Below are 21,064 nucleotides of genomic sequence, written 5' to 3' on the forward strand. Positions count from 1 at the left end.
GTTGCATCAGCACATGTTGTATCACCAAAAATGAGCTCATGTCCATGTGTTGTAAGTCCATATATTGATTATTGTGGCAGGCCTAATGACCGTGACTGAGTTGATTTTGCAGTGGTAAACAGCAGGAAGATGTCATTTAGAGAGAGACTTGACTCAAACACACACACACACACACACACACACACACACACACACAGAGATGCTGTCAGGTACCAAAAGAGAGAGGACGACTTTATTACTGTATTCATCAAACACTTCTGAATGCTTTCACAAAGACAGCACAATGATATCTCAGCACAGTCAGACCTACTGTAGACTGGCTAAAATATCCCTAAATTAGCAGTTTCTGTATTTTTGTGATTCATGTTTTTGTTTTTCCCTGTTTATTTCTGCGTGTGAGCTGCATTATGGGATCTTAATCTTTATTCGAACAAGTTTTAACCTTGTAGAGTGTGTAAGAGTCTTTTCTGCACGTGTGTAATAGTGTGCAGGGCTGTATTGTGTGTGTTGGTGTTGTATATTACACTACAGAAACCTTGTAATAAACATCAGCACATTTACTCTTACTTTACACACTTAATTCTCTAAATATTACATTATTTCAAACTAAAATGTCAATGAAAGTCACTTTGTTTAACTGTAGAGTTGAATTCTCAACATCAGAATAGGACAGAGCAGAGATCAACATCCCATAATGCAGTTCACCACCGCAGATAAACACAGAAACTGCAGATGAACAGATGCTTCTTTCAGTGTACGCTGTAATTTAAACACCACAACTACACACTAATCTACCTGGCGGACACATGGACACGTCTCTCCTTTGCATAGTTAAACTTTAAGCAGATGGAGAAATAAACTATTAACAGCTACAGAAATCAACACTTTCAAATGTAGGTGAGAAATGCCTGCGCTTATCGAGGATTTCAGTCAGTATCAGGGGAATTAACATGACTAGCATTGAACTGAAAACTGCTTCATGATGCACTCTCACACACATCAGTGAAGTCAACTAATAGTGCTGTGTTTCTGTACTGAAGGACACAAATGCATTAGACATATCCAGCTTTAGCTGACGTCTGTGTTGAGGGAGTGTAGTACACTTCAGTGCAGGGAAATTGGTTAATTGTGTACCTAAACTCTTGCATTCGAGATCCTCCAAAGACACGCTTCATTCATTTACAGTCACAACATCGAGAAAATAACCCAGCCAGCAGTCAGCATATTAACCAGAGGATTCCAGCATGCCATATGTGATGGATAAACTAATATTAATGATCAAAATGAAATAATTCACACTGCATTACAATTAAGTAGAGTTAAAAAGTGAATAAAATCACGCTGAAATGATATTTAATGTAGAATTTAAGTGTTATATCCTAATAAAGAGCACAATTTGCTCTCTATTGATGTACTTTTTCCAGCAATACTCAGTGGTTTAGTATATGAAATAAAAATAATAATACAGTTTAATTGAAAAAGATTACCCAATTTTAATTTGTCCACACTGGGTTTTGATAACCCAACCCACTATATATATATGTGTGGGTGAAAATATACAGATTAAAGTACTTTACGCAGGAGCGGCTGCAGATATTCACACATTATTGGTTGGAGACCTCCAGTGTCATGCACATCCATTGATTATCAGCTTTTTTTTACAGCTTGATGTGTCAAACTGCTTTTCATTATACTATTTAATTTCATGTTTCGTCATGAACACACTTTACTGCCTTTTATCACTCATAGTCAATTCATCCATAAGACCCAAGTAAATCTGAAGGTCTGAAATAATCACAGAAAATGGTCCAATTTCACCCCAAAATATTGATATTCTAAAGAAATAGCTCAATGTTCCCAATTGAATACGTCTGTGTTTGCTCCATGTGCTCAAGTCTATCGACAAGATCCTAAATCAGGCTTCATTGCATTCATTATTTTAATTTAATTTTGGTTAATACTGCAGCTGACAAGTGGCTGGGTCACATTTAGTCTAAAACACAATCATCTGCAAACTAAAATGTTAGTTTTAATTAAACTCAGCGAGCCTTCATTATCCAGCTGTAATGTAGATCATCATCATCATCATCATCACAGTAATTCAGACACATTTGTCAGCTTGATCATGCATTTCCACATATTTGACTGCAGTCATTAACACACAGATGAACTCATGAGTAACTCCATTAAAGGCGCAGTATGTCCTGTCCTCCACTAGAGGTTCACAACAGACAAAGGCGCAGTTTGAGAACACCGTGGCTGAGTGAATAATGTAATTAAATGGTCCTACATACCTGCGTTTTGGATGTGTAAACTAATAACTTCTGCATCTGAGGTCATAACCCCCTCCAGCTCACGAGCTTAAACCAATGATTATCTAGATTTGAACATTTTTCAAAACATTCAGGATAATGTGAGCTGTTACTTACATATTGTAAATACACACATATTGTGTTTTTAAAGGGATAGTTCACCCAAAAATCAACATTAACTCTCCCTCAAGTGTTTTTACGCTGTTCACACCAGATGTGCACGAACAAATCTATGTTATAATCACACCCATTGAAGAGCAAGCTCCTGATTGGTTAACGCAGCACGAATGTCCTCTAAAGTTCAGATTTTACAACTTGAACGATTCGCACGTCAAACACACAAAATGGACCAGGGGGGGCAAGTCGGAGCACTCTCTCTGGTCTCCAGGAGCTCTGCTGGTTGGGGAAATTCCAAATCGACCTGAAACAATCCATTGCAACTGGCGTAAGATTGGCAAGCAAAGTTCGGGACATTACAACCTGCAGAACTTGGAAACTTTAAAAAAATTAAGAAATAAATAGGTCGCTGAAATAACCTAGTGGTGCACTCAGACATATGGTGCAGTGGCACGTCAGGGCGTCCTGAGTTCAAATCCCGGCTCGAGGACATTTCCCTACCCTCCTCTCTCTCTCTCTCTCCCACTCCGCTAGCTGTCTCATTACTGTCCTATCTAATAAATGCAAAAAGGCCAAAAATGAATCTTAAAACACACTAAATGCCATTTCATTCACACTAAATCCACCGCAGGATGTCTAAACACATCCTTGCATTGACTTAACATGTAAATCACCTGCATTTGACGCTCCATCCCTGTCTGGTGTGAACGCAGCATCAGAACTTCATGAGTTTATTTATTGTGTTTAGAGAAGATATTTTGAAGAAGCCTGAAAACCTGTAACCATTGACTTCTACAGTATTTGCTTTCCCTTATATGAAAGTCAATGGTTACAGGTTTCCTGCTTTTCCTTTCTGTTTATCAGAGTGTAGAAGCTCAAACTGGTTTGAGAGATGAGAAGGGTGAGGAAATCACGTCACTTTATACACTTTATTGAGGAAATTCGTCTTGAAGAAAAACAAGCACAAAGAAGAAAATTACATTTATAAAAGTCTAATCGACGCAGGTAAGAAACTAATGTTTCCTCTACCCAAAGTCAGTGACTTGTATTCACTAAATAAGCTACGATACATGATTTAGTAGCTTCATTCAGAAATGATGACAGAATTTTGATTTTTGGGTGAATATCTCTTTAACTGGAGTCAACTCTTTACAAATCGAGATGTACGCGGGTGTATTTGGGTCATACTGGCCACAGAGGATCACTCTGAACAGTCCTTTTGATCATGATTATAATTTTCCCATAATCAAGCAGCCCTGACTTCCCTCATGAAAGGAATTGAACACATTGTGCCTTTAACTGGAGAGAACCCTCAAGACTGTGCCTGAAATGTCTTGATTAGTGGTGAAGTGTGAAAGAAGTGAATGAGTGTCTGTTTGGCTTGCAGTGAGCATGGCTTCAGTATTCTCGCTCTCGGAGAGTTCATATCTACAGCAGATTTACAGCACAAAGCTGTTCTTCATGTGGAGTCAGTCTCCTGGACGGACGCTCATTACTGGAGCTCATCTTCAGCTTTCATCTTCATCCCGGCAGGTTCTTCAGCAGTGTTCAGTTCTGTTCACGTTAATCCTCCAGGAGGACATCAGAGTTCTGTTCATGGCCCGTAATATCAGATATTACACTGTAATGCCGAGTTCACACCGCAGGACTGTCTGAGCTCGTGTTCAGTGCACTCCAGTCAGACTTCAGGAGCCACATTTGGACATGAGACTTGCTTGAATATTCTCAAACCCGTGCAAAGACTCAGATTCTGTGCTGCAGCTGATTCCTGACTGGAGTTGATGATGACTGCAGAGGCTGAATAAGATTGTTTGGTTAAAAGAGAAGAAACTTGTAGTCATTTGTGGACTACCTTTACGTTTGTGAATGTAAGTAATTTGTCAGAAGAGGTGGAGGGACTCGAGTCAGACTTCTAAAAAGATTTGCCTTGACTCCGACATGAGTTATATGACTGCAGTTAGCTGTAGAAGTAGATCATCATCACTCCCTCCAAAAACACCAGTATTCAGACCCGTTTCTCAAGCTTGGTCATGCATTTCCTCATGTTTGCGCAGATGAACTGAGTGTAAGTCCTCTCTGTAATGTTGCAGTGTGTCCTGCAGGTGTTTCAGCGTGGTTTCTCACTGCGGAGACTCGCTGCGGCTCTTCTTCTCTGCGCTACTGAACAGCTGATCATAGGCTGGCGGCGGGTGGTTGCAGTATGATGGAGGTGGAGGGTACGAGCTCATCATGGCCGCCGCAGGGCTCTGGCCGGAGTACGCGGGAGTCAGAGACGCCCCCATCCCAACGCAGGGTTCCCCAAAACCCTGCATCACTGGCTGCTGAGACACTGGAGGAGGAGGAACAGCATATTAATGCAAGACGAAGCACTGCAGAACTGAGTACACTTCTACATTATCCAAGCAAGGTAGAGACGGTAGAGGAGGCGGGAAGGAGAGAGGATGGTAAGGAGGGAGGGAGGAAGGTAGTGGAGGAGGGAAGAGGAGAGGAAGGTAAGGAGGAAGGGAGATAAGGTGGGAGGAACAAAGAGAAAGAGGGAGGAAGGTAGGGAGGGTGCTAGAGTAGGAGAAAGATATGGAAGGACAATAAGAAGGTAGGTAGCAAAGGAGGGAGAAGGTAGGGAGGGAAGAAAGGTAGCGGAGGAGAGAGGAAGGAGGGTGGAGGAAGATAGGAGAGAGGAAGGAAGGGAGTGAGGGAGGTAGGGAAGGAGGGAGAAAGGTAGGAAGGGGAGGAAGGTAGCAGAGGAGAGAGGAAAGAGGGAGTCAAGGAAGGTAGGGGGAGGAAGGGAGGTAGGAAAGGAGGGAGAAAGGTAGGAAGTGAAGGAGGGAGGTAGGAAGGGAGGAAGGGAGGGAATGTGGGCAGAAGGGAGGCAAGTAGGCAGGAAGGTAGGGAAGTAGGGAGGAAGGTAGGGTAAAGAAGGCAGAGAATGGGTGGGTTGGGGTTTAGGGAAGTGGTTTGTCAAGCTCACTACTTTCCAACTTCCCTAGCTTTATTCCTCCCTCCCCCTTTTTTCTCTCTTTATCCCTCCCTTTTCACCTCCATCCTTCCCTACCTCTCTCCTTCCTTACCTCCCTTCCTCCCTTCTTACCTACCTACCCACCTCCCTGTTTACCTACCTACCTATCTCCCTTCTTACCTCCCTCCCTCCCTCCCTACCTATCTACCTCCTTACCTTCCTCCCTACCTCCCTTCCTCACTGCCTTCCTGCCTCCTTCTCTACCTACTTGCCTCCTTCTCTATTCCCTTCCACCCTCCTTCCTGTTGGAGTGGACGTTAATAAAATACAATTTACTGGGTAATTTAATAGATAATATCAATAATTCTCATTAACTTCTGGCCTATCTCTTCTAGCAACCTTATTTTCACATTCAAATGTCCGAATAAGCATCTGAATGGTGTTTAATGTGTAATGAGTGTTTGTTGAGTGTGTGTTTAGTATGTGTGAGTGTGTGTTTAGTATGTGTGTGTGTGTGTGTGTGTGTGTGTGTGTTGGCACCAGGTGTGCTGACGGGTTGTCTGGTGAAGGACACATTGAAGGCGGGCTCGTCGCTCAGCACTGACGGATACATGCGCCTGCGAATGAAGAATCCAGCGCTGCAGCAGAAGAACACGCCCATCATCAGCAGCAGCCTATCAGAGAGCAGCAGTCATGAAGGACACGCCCACCACTGATTCAAGTACATATTTTCCATATTTCTGCTTTAAAATGTTACATTTGACATTTTAATAATAATTTAATCACACACAGATTAAAAACTGATGTATTTCTGAGTAAAATGAACCGTTTGCTGACCACTTCTCAGATTATTCCACTGTAATAAATGTAGGAGATGTAGTTAATGCAGGAAAATTTATTAATATCTAATACATTTAATGAATTATTTAATAAAAGTTGATCCTACCAGAAGTACCAGAGTCTCTGTATGGAGAGAGCCCTGATGCAGCAGCGGGTTCCACAGCAGTCTTCATATGAGCGGCATCTACACACACACACACACACGCGCGCGCACACACACACACAATTGTAAGTTGCTATAAATGAATCATCACGTGCTGGTTATTCTAACGTGTTATTATAATGTTATACTCTACAAACAGACTTCTGGCAGCGCTCCAGATGAGCTGATGAAGCTGGATTAAATACATTCAGTCCTGTTTTATTCAGCTTGCTGTGATTCTCATTTGCGGCCCTCATTCATTTAATGCTTTATAAGGTGCAGCAGGAACATTCTTCAAAACATCTCTCAGACTTCTCGGTCAATATATTTACTCAAGTTATTTCCTGTTTTGTTCATGTTCTCACAAAATGAGAAGTAATGATGAGATTGTGAGCTGATCTGACGTGTTTTGGTGGAGCAGGTCGGTTTGTGGTGCTGTGAACGTCCTCAAGGTGAACACGGCTTCATTACCCACTGAAGGTCTGTAATTAAAGCTCCTCATTAGCAGAAGAGCTTCAAAGTTTCTGCCCTTTAGTGTAACGAGCGTGACCGTCTGATATTTACAGCAACACTCTACACTGACGGAGCATGGCCGCATTAAAATTGACAAATAGAACAAAGCATAGGAGCGGCACTGTGCCCTCACAGCAAGAAGGTCACTGGTTTGAGTACCCGGAGGAAACACACGCCAACACGGAGAGAACATGCAAACTCTACACAGAAACACCCACTAACCCAGCCGAGGCTCGAACCAGAGACCTTCTGGCTGTGAGGCCACAGCACTACCTACTGAGCCACTGCGTCGCCACCTTCAGAATATTATAGTAGTGTATTTAATTGTAATTATTTACTTTATCAAACTATAGTAATAGTGTGTGTGTCCTAATTTATAAACGGATGCACATTGTGGGCACCAGAGGCATGTTAGAGAATCTGTGCAACACTGAATACACAATAATATATTAAGTTATTGTATTGTTGTTGTCTTATTTATTCCTCGCATTTGATGATCCTGTTTCAGAAATATTGATTAAATCAACATTAATACAGAGGGTACTCACTCACCATCTCAATCAGTTCTGAACTATTGAAGGGTTTTATTTTTATCCAGCAATAGTGAGTTTACACAGACATGTGCCAGATTTTATACAACATTTGTATTAGCAAAGATATATCAAATTGTTTCTGTGGGTTTTTACCACATTTCTTCAGAGATAGTTACTGTCAGAGCCCTGCATTAGTGACCGTAATGTCTTATTTATTTATATTGTTTTTGCTCTGTGTTCTTGCTGGCTGATCTGCTGCCACCTATAGGCCATTCTAGCCACTGCACTGCAGGAGAGTCGATCACAGCTGAAGCCAATCAGCTAGAGGCCTGCAGTGTGTACAGACAGCGTTCAAACGCTACTTTGGAGGACATTGAGCAAACTTTGTAAAGCAGTTTGATGTGGAACATGTTTTGGAAGCAAGAATGAAATTCAAGCAAGTGTCCTGTGTCTAAAAACAAGACTGGAGCAGGGAATTCAGCAGCAATTCTCAGTTACAGTAGCAGCGGATGGTGATTTGGAGGAGGCGGGTTCCAGTCTAAAAGGTAAACATATGATTTATATATATGCTTCTGTTTATCGTGTGATGTGTACATGCTGTGTTTTCAAACCATCGTCTTTTCCTCATTAAAAAGAACAACACAAAATCATGTTAATAACACGCTGGTTAGCTTTATGCAGAGAAGTCAACACTTCTTGATTTTCACTTGCAGAGTCCCCTCATGGATCATCATCACTACAGCGCAGTGTCTATGAAGATGGTGAAGCAGAGCCAGAAAAGAGAGAGAGGTATGATCATTTCAGCTCATTTGTGACCGGCGTGTGTTATTGTACAAGTGTAAATGCACATGCTCATTTACAAAACATGCATGGTGGAACAGGGCAGGATCACATCACTTCCATAAGGGGTTCAGCACAGGTGCACTTGATGCCCCATTTCATGTTGGTTGAACAATATTGCTAGTAGTTGGTGTACTGTTAGTATTAGTAGCAGTTGGTGTAGTTGTTGTTATTGCTGCTGTGGATGTTGTTGTTGTTGTTATTACTGAAACTTCACTACACTCAATCACAGATGCATTTTACTTTATATTTACCATACTGACAGCTTTATATGCCACCTATACTGAGAGTATATTGAGCTTTTCCTTTTGCTGGTTCTCCTCGCTTTCTGCTAGAGACTGTTTTAGTATATATGTGTGTGTGTGTGTGTTTTTAGTTTTAATGCGAGTGTGTGTATGCACGTGCATGTGTGTGTGTGTGAGTGTTTTATTGCAAGTTTTAGTGTGTGCATGCGTGCGTGCTTCATCCTCCAGTAAAGTGTTTAATGGTAATGAGCAGATCTTGACGAACGGCAGAATTCACCAAACGTTATGTCTGACGTTCAAACCAATGAAGAAGCAACACAGACAGAAACCCTAACACTGACTCCAGATCAGCACGTAACACCACAGCACTGTACTTACATAAAGAAGAGGGGGTATCCTCCCTCAGAATACCAGCAGTACTTCTTAGCTTCCACACACTGCAGAAACAAAACAAAGACATTGAAGTCAGTGAATATCGTTAGTAATTACTGAATGAGTTACACGATATCTGTTAATTAGGGCTCTCAAAAGATCATTTTGTTTATATATACACGCAATATTCTTACACAGTGAGTACACACATTATATAAATACAAGAGTTTGACTGCGATTAGTCATTTGAGAGCTCTGCATTCTGATTCCTGAGTGTACCAGTGACACTAAACATGTGTAAAAGTTCAGTTTTTCCATTGAGGTCAGTGTATTGTATACATGAATACACGTGTTTTAAAACATATCATGTGCTAAAATATGCCAGGACAGTATATTCCATCAAATCACACATCATACCTTTATAATAAAACATCAAACGGATTTAGATCTGTCAGTAAATCTCAGCTGATCTTCATTACATTTGCTATTAGTGGATCTCTTGTGAGTGACAGGTTGGCTCCGCCCATCACACTAGTAAACATTAATTAGAGAAGAGCTGTTGCTTGTGTGTGTGCGCATGGATGTATTTGTTTGTGCGTCTGAGTGTGTTTATGAATGAATGAGGACGCTCTCAGACCACATTTAACCCTCAGCACACACACTCCTACTGCTGCATTCACAACAACAACAACACAACACTGATCAAACGTCAATGCGTGTGATGCTACAGAAGGTGTGACACCTGGAAAAAGACATTTGCATAAAACATTAGTCAGACAGTTCCCAAAACACACAAAGAGAGAGGGAGACATTGGTATTGGTGTTCATGACACGCTTATTATCTCCATAACAATCTGGCAACCTTAATCCAACATTCCCACAACATTCTAAGAACTAAGTATTGTTATTAGGGAATGACATCTGAGATGTACCTAAACCCTTGCTATATTATATAACAGATCAAACAAAGATGATCTCAACAGCCCATAATTAGCAGAGATCTGAGCTGACGATCAGAGAGGTCAGAGTTTGAGGGACACTGCAGCGTTCCTCCTGAACAGCTCAGCCGCATGATGATAATCCCAGCGCAGGCTTTAAAGCTGGACCCAGTGTATTCAGCAGGGAAATCAGCCTCATGTTCACATCTGCTGTTTGTCAAGAAACACACACACTCACTAATGGCTGGCTTTACATCCACTCGGGACCGCCATTAAGACACAAAGTACACCAGAAACGCTCCATTTGTTCCTGGCTGGAGAGTAGGAGAGGGAGAGATGCAGAGCCAGCTTTAATAATGACATTAATCTGCATCCTATATTAGTGTTCTCGCTCTGCTGTCTTAAAGGAACACGGCACTTTTAGGGGGGAATAGATGTTCATTTTACAGCTCTGTTGATTATCATCATTTCTGAATCCATTCAGTTTATCTTCGGGGTGTAGAAAACACTTTTAGCTTAGCTTAGCATAGTCAATTGAATCGGATTAGACCATTAGCATCTCACTTAAAAAAAAATGACAACAACTTTTCATGTGTACATCACTACGCTTGCATCTCTTAAAGTGGTCAAACACTAAGGGTTTTTCCTTTCCAACGTGCTACTTTTCTATTGTTTTTTTGACGATGTCAAGCGTGTGTTTACATTGAAAAACAAAAGAAAAGTAGCACGTTGGAAAGGAAAAACGCATTGTGAACTGCCCCCAATACTGTTTAAATTATCCATTGGCTAAAATGTGGCCTATATGTGGAGCATCATCTGCTTTAAAGTGTACCAATGCTCTACTGCGAGAGTGAGAGCTAATCTGAGTGCCTGTTACACCAGAATCATCCTGGGCATTAGGCTTGAACCTTTGTCTCTGGTAAATACAGATTCACAAATCCCTGTATCAACACTAGCAGACACAAACAGCACAGTCCCTGCTGGGGTCTGACTGATGCTGAAACTCTGCTCAATGACAAACACCCTCAGCACTGCCAAAAGCACCACAGCACACACACCACAACACTGCTTTACTTTCGCTTGTGTTCTGTAAACTCAACCCTTGTGCACTGCTACTACATTTTGTTATGATTGGGATGAAAACATCCACTGAATTAAACCGCTGTAAAATGCATTAGATTCATAATTTTTTTGCATAAATCTGTTGATCAGCCTCAGCCCTGATCAAAACTACTAGATGATGGATCAAGGGTGGGGCCAGGTAATAGCGCTCAGTCTGATCCCCCGAGTTCTGAGGCTTGTGGAAATTCCAAATTGGACCAAAACAGACCATTACAATTGGCTTTAGATTGGCAAGGAAAATTCGGCCCATGCGTTAACCAGCAGAACTTGGGTAGATTTAAAAAAATAAACAAATACTAAATGATTTTAACTCTTTAATTGCCAAATTCACAAATGATGTCATTGATTTGGTGGAAAAAAAACCACAAGATGACGTATTTTCAATATAAAAGTAGCTGTGGACTGGATTTATTTACCTTTTATCACAGTCTTGCACATGTGAACAGTTAGTATCAACATTGGCTTTGATGCATTGCTGAATTTTCATTTTCTTTCTGCCTAATTTACTGTTGTTGTCTGTTTTTTCTCCATTGACTTCCATTATAAGCACATTTGATGATGCATAAACACACAGTCTTTGTTTTTGTTTACTCCGTGTAGTTGTAAGAGCTGAAGTGCATATTTAGATTTTGTCAGACACATCAAGCTAAGTGCTCACAGATCCCTCTCACACACTCACAGACACATGCACACTTTAATTTGCTGTTATACTCCATATAAAATCCACAGGCCTATCTCAAGGGTTAATGGTGCCAACTGATGATCATCAGTAAAAATGACAAATTTTACCTCTTCCCAACAGGGATAACCCCCAACAATCAAAAATGCATGATTATACGGTGTATATGATGGTTATAATGAAGGTCAATGGAGCAAAAACAGCCACCAGCAGTAAAATAGAGAGAAATAAATGAAGATGAATCGAAAACAATACATCACAGGCAATGTTGTTTCACATGTCCAAGATCCAGTCCACAACTACTTTTCATAGTGAAAATACGCCATTTTGTGTGTTCTTTTTCACCAAATCAGTGACATCATTTGTGAACTTAGCAATCAAAGAGTTAAAATCCTGTGACTTTTTTATTTATTTAATTTTTATGATTTAGTAGTTTTGATCAGGACTGAGGTTGATTAGGGAATGACTAGGGGAAATATATATATCTTTAAAGGAATGGTATGCTTAATGCATTTTTAAAATTTAAATACTAAACATGCAATGAAATGCATGGAGATCATGCCCAATGCTGCGATATTATATAGAGTGTTGCTGCATCCCTACAATATATAGTGACAGAACTAAGAAAGCAAAAACAAACTCCTCATAATGTCTGGCAGAGCTCAGAGACCTGTGCATGAGTGTTATTATTCATGTTTTGTACAGTAATGAGTGTGTGTGTTTGTGACTGTACAGCAGTGGTCCTGCTGTAATGAGCACATCATTACACTCAGGAAATGTGTGTGTGAGAGTGAGCACAATATTTTGCATTTAATTGATGTTATGCAACAGTTTATGACAGAATAAGCTGGCGGATATTGATTGATCAGAGGATTTATGAGCGAGTGTGTCTCTCTCCTCTGACGGACCGAGGTAATAATGGAGTAAAACAGCATTACTGTAACCGCACACGCAGTGTACTGCTGTACAGTAAAGCTGAATGACGAGCTTTGAAATGCAAATGCTGTACTAATCAAAGGCTGAGAAGTTAAACGAAGGCAGCCTACAGCTAGACAACTACAGGCATTACATCTGCATACATCACACACACTCACACACACACACACATACACACAAAATATACTAGTCATTTACTGTAAATACTGTACTCTATATATATTACAGTGTCTACAACTCTAACAAATGCTCCATCATACTGAACTGTTCATTCATTCATCTTCCTTCAGCTTAGTCACTTATTTATCAGGGGTTGCCACAGTGGAATGAATCACCAACTATTCCAGCATATGTTTTACACAGCGGATTCCCTTCCAGCTGCAACCCAGTACTGGGAAACACCCATACACACTCATTCACTACGGCCAATTTAGTTGATCAGTTCCCCAATAGCGCATGTGTTTGGACTGTGAGGGAAACCAGAGCACCCGGAGGAAACCCACACCAACACAGGGAGAACATGCAAACTCCACACAGAAACACCAACTGACTCAGCTGAGACTCGAACCAGAGAGCTTCTTGCTGTGAGGCCTAGTGCTAACCACTGAGCCACCGTGCCCTCCATAAAGATAAATATTATTATTTATATGTTTATACAGTCAGCTGTGGTGTATTGTGGTCTAATATACCCTATAGCTGTAGAGAAGTACAGGGTCATTTCTTTATATTAATATCGTTGTTGTGTTATCGCCACAACTCATCAAATATTTTGCTGTAGCATGGTTCAAACAACTACATATTTACTAAACAATACTATAGTATTTTTTCAGATGGATATACTGTAGATGGATGGATACTTCACCACAAATAAATAAACAACATAAGTAAACAGACACACACACACACGCGTGCAGCCAAAGTGATCCAGTTATTTTGCAGGCATTGTGTGAACAGGCAGACAGTAGACAAGGCCTCAGAGCTGATCCAACAATGACAATTCAGATGATGCCAACAACACAACAAACAAACAAAGAAACATAATATAGTCCGCACACACACACACACACACACACACACACACACACACACACACACACACACACACACACACACACACAGCTGAATATTGCTGCAGGTGCTGCTCAACCTTTAGTCTACAAAATCAGATCCAAACCCAAAGCATCATTCAACCAGATCTGCTCATCTTTACAGCAGTGCTCCTGTGTGCTTTATTGTAGGAGGAGCGCAGACACAAAGGCGCGCAGACACACACACACACACACACACACACACACAGCTGTGCTGCAGAAATGATGAAGCAGTAGTGAAATGCCGAATATCATATATGTATGTATGTGTGTGTGTGTGTGTATGTACTGACCTCTAGCAGTGTCAGCAGCAGCACCGCCGCCGCTCCGCCGCTCCTCATGGCGCACCGGCGGACAGAAACACCGTCAGCAGCGGCCGCTCATAGCACCGCGCACAGAAACACCGTAAACACCGTCAGCAGCGGCCGCTCATTGCACCGGACACCGAAACATCGTCAGCAGCGAGCGCTCATAGCACACACACACACACCGGACACCTTGCGCTGCGTCACCGCATCCACAGCCGCCGGGAGTGTATGTCGGGAAGCAGAGGACCAGGACAGCGCCAACATCTCATACGGCTCCGGCTCTCCAGCAGTCACACACACACACACACACACACACACACGCACGCAAACACGCGCACGCGCACAATTCCTCTGGAGAAAAAAAAATAGCGCACACACACAGTCACTCGCTGCACTGTACTGCCTATTACATTATACTCCGTGTTTACCTTGAATAACACAAAAAAACATGAATTTACAGGTCACTGTTGTCCATAAATGTAGATTACCTGCATTAAAAGACTTTTCAAGACGAGAAAAAAAATAATGAAACAATTATAATACAAAAAATATTATATATATATATTCTACAGTTGCTATGGTAACAATATAGTAGTTGATCTGTTGTGGTGATTCTACAGTTGCTATGGTAACAATATAGTAGTTGATCTGTTGTGGTGATTCTACAGTTGCTATGGTAACACAACAACTATTCCTATAGTTGCAAAAACAAATGGCCCAATACTGTAGTATTGAAAAACACTTGAGTGTGATTAAACTGTTATTTGTTTATTACACGTATTTACATGTATTCACAGAACATTGTATTTAAACACAGTAAACAAAGTTTGCAACATTTATTAATATTTCAAAGTCTGCCACAGTTAGCTTTTTTTTGTTGGTTAGTTAGTGTTTAGTCTTAGCAGGCTTGAGGGTGTGCAAATGATGTGGAGTGAACTGACCGACCCTGAGTCAGTGGAGCTCTTCTCACACACACACTGTCATAGCAGCAGAATCCCCCCCAAACACACACACACACACACACACACACACACACACACACACACACACACTCAGAAACAAAGGGTGTTTGTTCTCTCTCTTAATTTCTCCGCTTCACTAATGAGCGAGGCTGTAATGAGTTCAGATTATTGGCTGTGATCAACTGAAGTCTGTCTCTCAGGTTGCCATGAGTTTCAGAAGAGAAGCAGAGAAATCCAATTATCTGAGCTGAGACTGGAGCTGAGTGTGTGTGTGTGTGTGTGTGTGTGTGTGTGTGTGTGTGAGTGTGTGTGTGTGTGTGTGTGTTGTGTGTGTGTGTGTGTGTGTGTGTGTGTGTGTGTGTGTGTGTGTGTGAGTGTGCGCTTGAGATGATGAAATATGACAGAGCAAAATACTGCCACCGGTCACTCACTCAGCCGGTCATGTTCCGTGTTTCATGATATGAGCTTATTTATGATGTTTCACATTAACCTTTTTAATGTAAAGCACTTTGAATTTACATTGTATAAAAATGTGTTAGAAACGGAAAGCCCCACCCTAAAGCACTGATAGTCTGTTTTAAAGGACTGATAACTCAAAAGACCAATAGCTCCACATAAAAAACTGATAACCCCGTCAAAATGACTAATAGCCCCGCCCTAGAAGACTCAGCTCCACCTTAAAGGACTTATAGTCCCGCCCTGGAGCAATGATAGCTCTACCCTTAAGGATGGATAGCCCTGCCCTAGAAAATTAATAACCTCGCCCCCTAAATGACTAATAGCTCCGCCCTAAATCACTTATAGCCTCACCCTAGAGCAATGATAGCTCCACCCTAAAGAAAAGTTACCCCCGCCCTAGAAGACTCGTAACTCCGCCCTAAATAACCGATAGCCCCGCCCTAATGCATATAAATAGATTCTCCTGGTCTGGAAGTACAGAAGTACAGTACTGCTCATCCTCAAGATCTGCAGGAAGGAATGTGCAGAGTTCTGTAATCTCATTTGAATGAAATTATCCCAGAAGCAGAGCTGCATCATGATCAGCAAACGAGCCCAGTCTCTAATGAAGTCCAGTCAAACAGCCATTCTGTGAATATTAGCTTCCGTCCATTAGCAGACGGGTATTGACCAGCGGAGGAAACACATTACATTATTGCATAACAAATGCTTTATAGAAGCACCAAGATGCGCATACATTCTGAAAATATGCATATAAAGCTGATGCAGTCATGCTGAGTACTAAATAACCTCTTGAGTGTAAAAGAGAGCAGTTGTTTGAGAGAACCGTGTGTTTAAGATGCCTGATGTGTTCTGAGATCTGAGAAACACACAGATTATCTTCCATCATGGACCGCATCAGTGAGATGTGCTTGTTGAAATGAGGATCATGTACTGAAGCTGCAGAAGGTCATTTACTGGACAGCAAACGCTTATTGATTTACAACAAGAGCTGAATCCTCAAGCACTCGCGCAGCGCTCATTCTGCTCTCTGATAGTGATGAGGTGTGTGAATACACAGTGTGTGTGAGTGACTATATACTTATATTAGATGCCTCTAAAATGCTTGAATCTGATTGGCTGATGAGCAGTCAGGCATGCATTTCGTTATATGTTATTGGAATTTTACTTAATAAATTGTTTCTACGATGAGAATTTGATATACACCAACATGAAAAAATACTAGAGTAAATTTACAGTAAATAAATACTGTAGTCTTTTTGAACCATGCAAGAGTAAAGTACTCCCAATAATTGAGTTCATTATTCATTAAGTGATTTTACAGTCACTATGGCAACACAACAACTATAGTAACTGATCTGTTGTGGTGATTCAACAGTTGCTATGGTAACACACTAACTATAGTAATTGATCTGTTGTGGTGGTTCTACAGTTGCTATGGTAACACAACAACTATAGTAACTGATCTGTTGTGGTGATTCTACAGTTGCTATGGTAACACAACTATAGTAATTGATCTGTTGTGGTGGTTCTACAGTTGCTATGGTAACACAACAACTATAGTAATAGAAACAAATGAGCCAATACTGTATTTTTCAGCAATATGGTAAATTACACCACTAGTAAACACTAATGTATACTACAGTTTTCTAATATATAGGCATGTACACAGTGTGTGTGTGTGTGTGTGTCACTTTCGAGTGTGTGTCACTTTCGAGACACACACAAACACACACACACACACGTGCGCACAAAAAAAAGTACTAATCTCATTAATAGCAAGTACTGTATTGTTTTTGAATGATAATAATAGTAACAATAGTAAGTTACTGTTTAAATCCTCGTGCACTCTTAGACACAGATGGAACGTTTTGTTTGTAGTGATGTTTCCAGTGTAAAGGCTTCTGCACTCTGTAAGTTTATATATTTATTTATTTATTGTTGAACAGCATCATTACTCAGATCAGGGCTCGTCCATCATCTGAGCGCTGCTGCTGTCATTGTGAACGAAGGAATAATAGAGAGACGCAGCGTAAACGGAGATCTGTGGTCGTCTCAGAACAGTTTGTCTGAAAGTATAGAGTCAGCTGTTTGTGTGTGGAAATGAACTCTGGATATATGCTAATAGCCCTCTCCTGTATGGCACACTACTGCGCTGTTAGAGATCTGCTGCTCTGCTTTTGAACAGCCTTCAGCTTGCAGATGAATACACTGAGTAATGACTGTGTGTTCATGGATGGATGATCTGCGTAATGTTCTCCACAGCTCTGTGTCAGCAGTGTAAAGCACACTTTATTTACTGGATATGGTAAACTCATTGACATCGATCAAATATACTTTTATATTTTATATTAGTCTATTGACATATAATATATTAATTTATATTAACAAACACTCACTGGCCACTTTATTAGGTACATCTGTCCAACTGCTCAATGCAAATTTCTAATCAGCCAATCACATGACAGCAGCTCACTGCATCTAGGCATGTAGACATGGTCAAGATGAATCCCTCAGTGTTAGTTCATGAGTTAAATAATGTTATTTTCCTTGATTTATGAATGCATTAGTGCTCTGTCCACATGTTGGAGAGATATTAGTAACACCCACAGGTTGTAGGAGCGCTTGTTTTATATTTATATTGTAAATAGATTTCTGTTTGCACTAATGGCTTTTCAGCTGTGATGCTGTGTCAGCAGGTCTGCAGTCCTGAGTCAGCACTAACACTACAGTATACACTGCACTCCACATCACCTACTAGCAGATCATTCCAGAACAACACCAGATGATGATGATGAAGATGTGCACTCATGATAGTTATAATGCAGTTCCTCATCAGCTATCACAATCCTGCAGTAATGATGACGGCCTGTGACTCATTTCTGAATTGAGCGGTCATTTCATGCATATTCGAGAGTTATAAGTAGATATAGAGTTATAAGGTAATCCATAATTCATGTAAAACTGTGCAACATGCTGGAAGATGATTGGGTTGTTTAGTGGTTCACTTTTTTACCCAGTAACAGAGTTGACAATAACAGAGTAGAAATAGACAGTAACAGTCAACACATCTCAATCAGTCTACTATTGGGGAATGCTAAACAGACACGGGGGCTCAGTGGTCAGCACTGTGACCTCACAGCAGAAAGGTCACTGGTTCGAGCCTCGGCTGGGTCAGTTGGTGTTTCTGTGTGGAGTTTGCATGTTCTCCTTGCGTTTGCATGGGTTTCCTCCGGGTGCTCCGGTTTCCCCCACAGTCCAAACACATGCGCTATAGGGGAATTTGATAGGCTAAATTGTCCGTGGTGAATGAGTGTGTATGGGTGTTTCCCAGAGATGGGTTGCGGCTGGATGGGCATCCGCTGCATGAAACTTGCTGGATAAGTTGGCGGTTCATATAATAGCCATAATTATTATATATACATGATAATATAAAGCCATATATAATCATATTTTCTTTTCACATTTTGTACAAATTGGATTCAGATCTGGTATTGTGAAGTAGAGATTTGAGTTTGTTTTGAATGTAGGCCTATATAATGTTTTGACCCTGAGGAAACATTGGGTTGTTCAGAATATATGAAACGTATTGTTTAATTTAATTTATATATAATTGTATCAGTGTTTTTCACATCATTGCCACAGTGATGATAGCTTTAAATGAATACAAAATTGGCTAATAACTAAAAACATTGGTGCAACTACAGTCAAGAATGCAGGACAACATATTATGTGTGGTGATATTAGTCAATATAAGTGCTTTGTAATTCTCTATTATTCATTATATCAACACTGTTGAAAGCATTGCAGTCTTCATGAGTTTATTTGAAGGGGTTCTGCCGCCATCTAGAGGACACAGTTATTCATCACACTCTTCAACCACTTTATTATTCATTTATTTATTTAGTTTATTTAGTTAGTTAGTTTGCTAAACATTCCAGCACCTTGCAGACAATTATGTTTGTTTCCAGCACATGTCAGCAAACAGACAATGAAATGTATTATATTATATTATATTATATTATATTATATTATATTATACTATATTATACTATATTATGAAGTTATTCTATTCCAACTGAATGCGCAGTATTTCCACTCTGATTTTTATTTTGCTTTATTGACATTTTTTGTAAGCAATGAAACGAGTTGTGCTGTTATATATATAAATGATATATAGTATACTTATATAGTATAAATTATATATAGTATTCAGCTCCAGACACATCAAAGAAGTTCAAATGAATCAAAGCTTCGTTTAGTAAAATCACGTGACTCTGTTTACCAAATCACTGATTCAGTCAAATGATTCACAAAGTTTGAAAGGCGCAAGTTTCTCGCATTATTACTAGTTCTGTAGATTATATTAGGTCACATATATGTCATATATTATCTCATCTTAACTAATATTTCACGTTAAAATTTTATCCGATGAATCGACGTGTGAAATCCCGCATCAGAGAGTCGACTCTTCATGCTGGAGATGATGAAGGACTTCAAGTGTTCAGCCCTGAATCTCTGACAGAGATGATGAATGAGATGAACAGTGAGGGATGCTCTGCCTGATGATCAAGAGATCATTAAACCATCGTTAATGAATCTGCACTGCATTAATATTCATTTGCTCTGTGTGTGTGTGTGTGTGTGTGTGTGTTTGTGTGTGTGTGTGTGTGTGTGTGTGCGTGTGTGTGTGTGTGTGTGTGTGATGGTGATAAACACAGCTGTAGATGCTGGAGTGGACTGCAGGGGTCAGTGCTGCTCTGAGTTGTGTGTGTGTGTGTGTGTGTGTGTGTGTGTGTGTGTGTGTGTGTGTGTGCGCGCGTGCGCGTGCGTGCGTGCGTGCGTGCGTGCGCGCGCGGTCCAGGATGAAGATCTGCACTGCTGCTCATCTTCAGATGAACACACTGATCTTTAAAGCATTAATTGAAGAGTTTAATGAGAGTCAGCTGACTGAAATGTGCGCACGCATAATCAACTCTTCAACACACTCCTCTTAAAGGGACAGGTGCAATCTCTGAACTTGAGTAATAGATTTAAACTAGTTTCAGACCTGCTTGAGTTTCCTTCTTCTGTTGAACACAAATGGAGATACCTTGAAGAATGCTGGAAAAAAACAGCCATATTGGGGTATTAAATACAATTTTTATAAATGGAAAAAATCTATAGAAACATAAAAAATATAAAAATTTTTGGAAATTTTGTCATTTCTATTTTTTGCAAACATTATTATAATTAATTCAATAATTTAATGGATATAACTGTAATAATACAAATATTTTAATCAAATTATAACTGTATTTAAAAAGGATGTGTACAACGGGATGTAATCATGTATGATGAGCTCTGTATATTTATAAATAGATATTATTCCAGCCAAATTGAACAAATAAGATGAAAAATCTCCAGGAGAAAAAATGAATAGGAAATAGAGTGGAAAATGTTCTTGCTTTAATAATCGCCACATAGGAAATATTAGAAATTAAATCAAAGTTCCACAGGAGGGCGATTAGTTTTGTCTTAATCTGTTTGTGATTTGCATATATTGCCAATATAGCCAATCAGATTTCAATATGTGCCATTTAAGAAAAAAATAATAATAATGCAACTAATAAAAGAAACATTTATAATAGTAGACTATATTTTGCTATTCAACTACAATGTAGACAAATAAATAAATCCTGCATTTGGTCTTCTGCACACAG

The 21,064-nt window shown here is 40.2% G+C and overlaps 1 protein-coding gene across 2 annotated transcripts; it reads right to left on the reverse strand.

Moving 5' to 3' along the window:
- Positions 1-205: 205 nt before the first annotated feature.
- On the reverse strand, positions 206-14,229 carry vopp1b (VOPP1 WW domain binding protein b). 2 transcript variants are annotated; one of them, XR_015524626.1, is made up of 6 exons: positions 13,927-14,229; positions 8,877-8,935; positions 6,332-6,409; positions 5,926-6,059; positions 3,263-4,758; positions 206-3,205 (listed from the first exon to the last, which is right to left on the reverse strand). XR_015524626.1 is itself a non-coding variant. In XM_087308993.1 (5 exons), the coding sequence occupies exons 1-5, from the start codon at positions 13,972-13,974 to the stop codon at positions 4,550-4,552; spliced, it is 528 nt and encodes a 175-aa protein (XP_087165119.1). In that variant the 5' UTR covers positions 13,975-14,229; the 3' UTR covers positions 206-4,549. The 2 variants fall into 2 exon arrangements, 1 of the variants encoding a protein (XP_087165119.1); XM_087308993.1 differs by having other exon boundaries at positions 206-4,758.
- Positions 14,230-21,064: the final 6,835 nt, after the last annotated feature.

This window comes from Danio rerio, chromosome 24 (genome assembly GCF_052040795.2).
Source record: "Danio rerio strain M-AB ecotype USA chromosome 24, GRCz13ab, whole genome shotgun sequence".
Classification (NCBI taxonomy): Eukaryota; Metazoa; Chordata; class Actinopteri; order Cypriniformes; family Danionidae; genus Danio; species Danio rerio.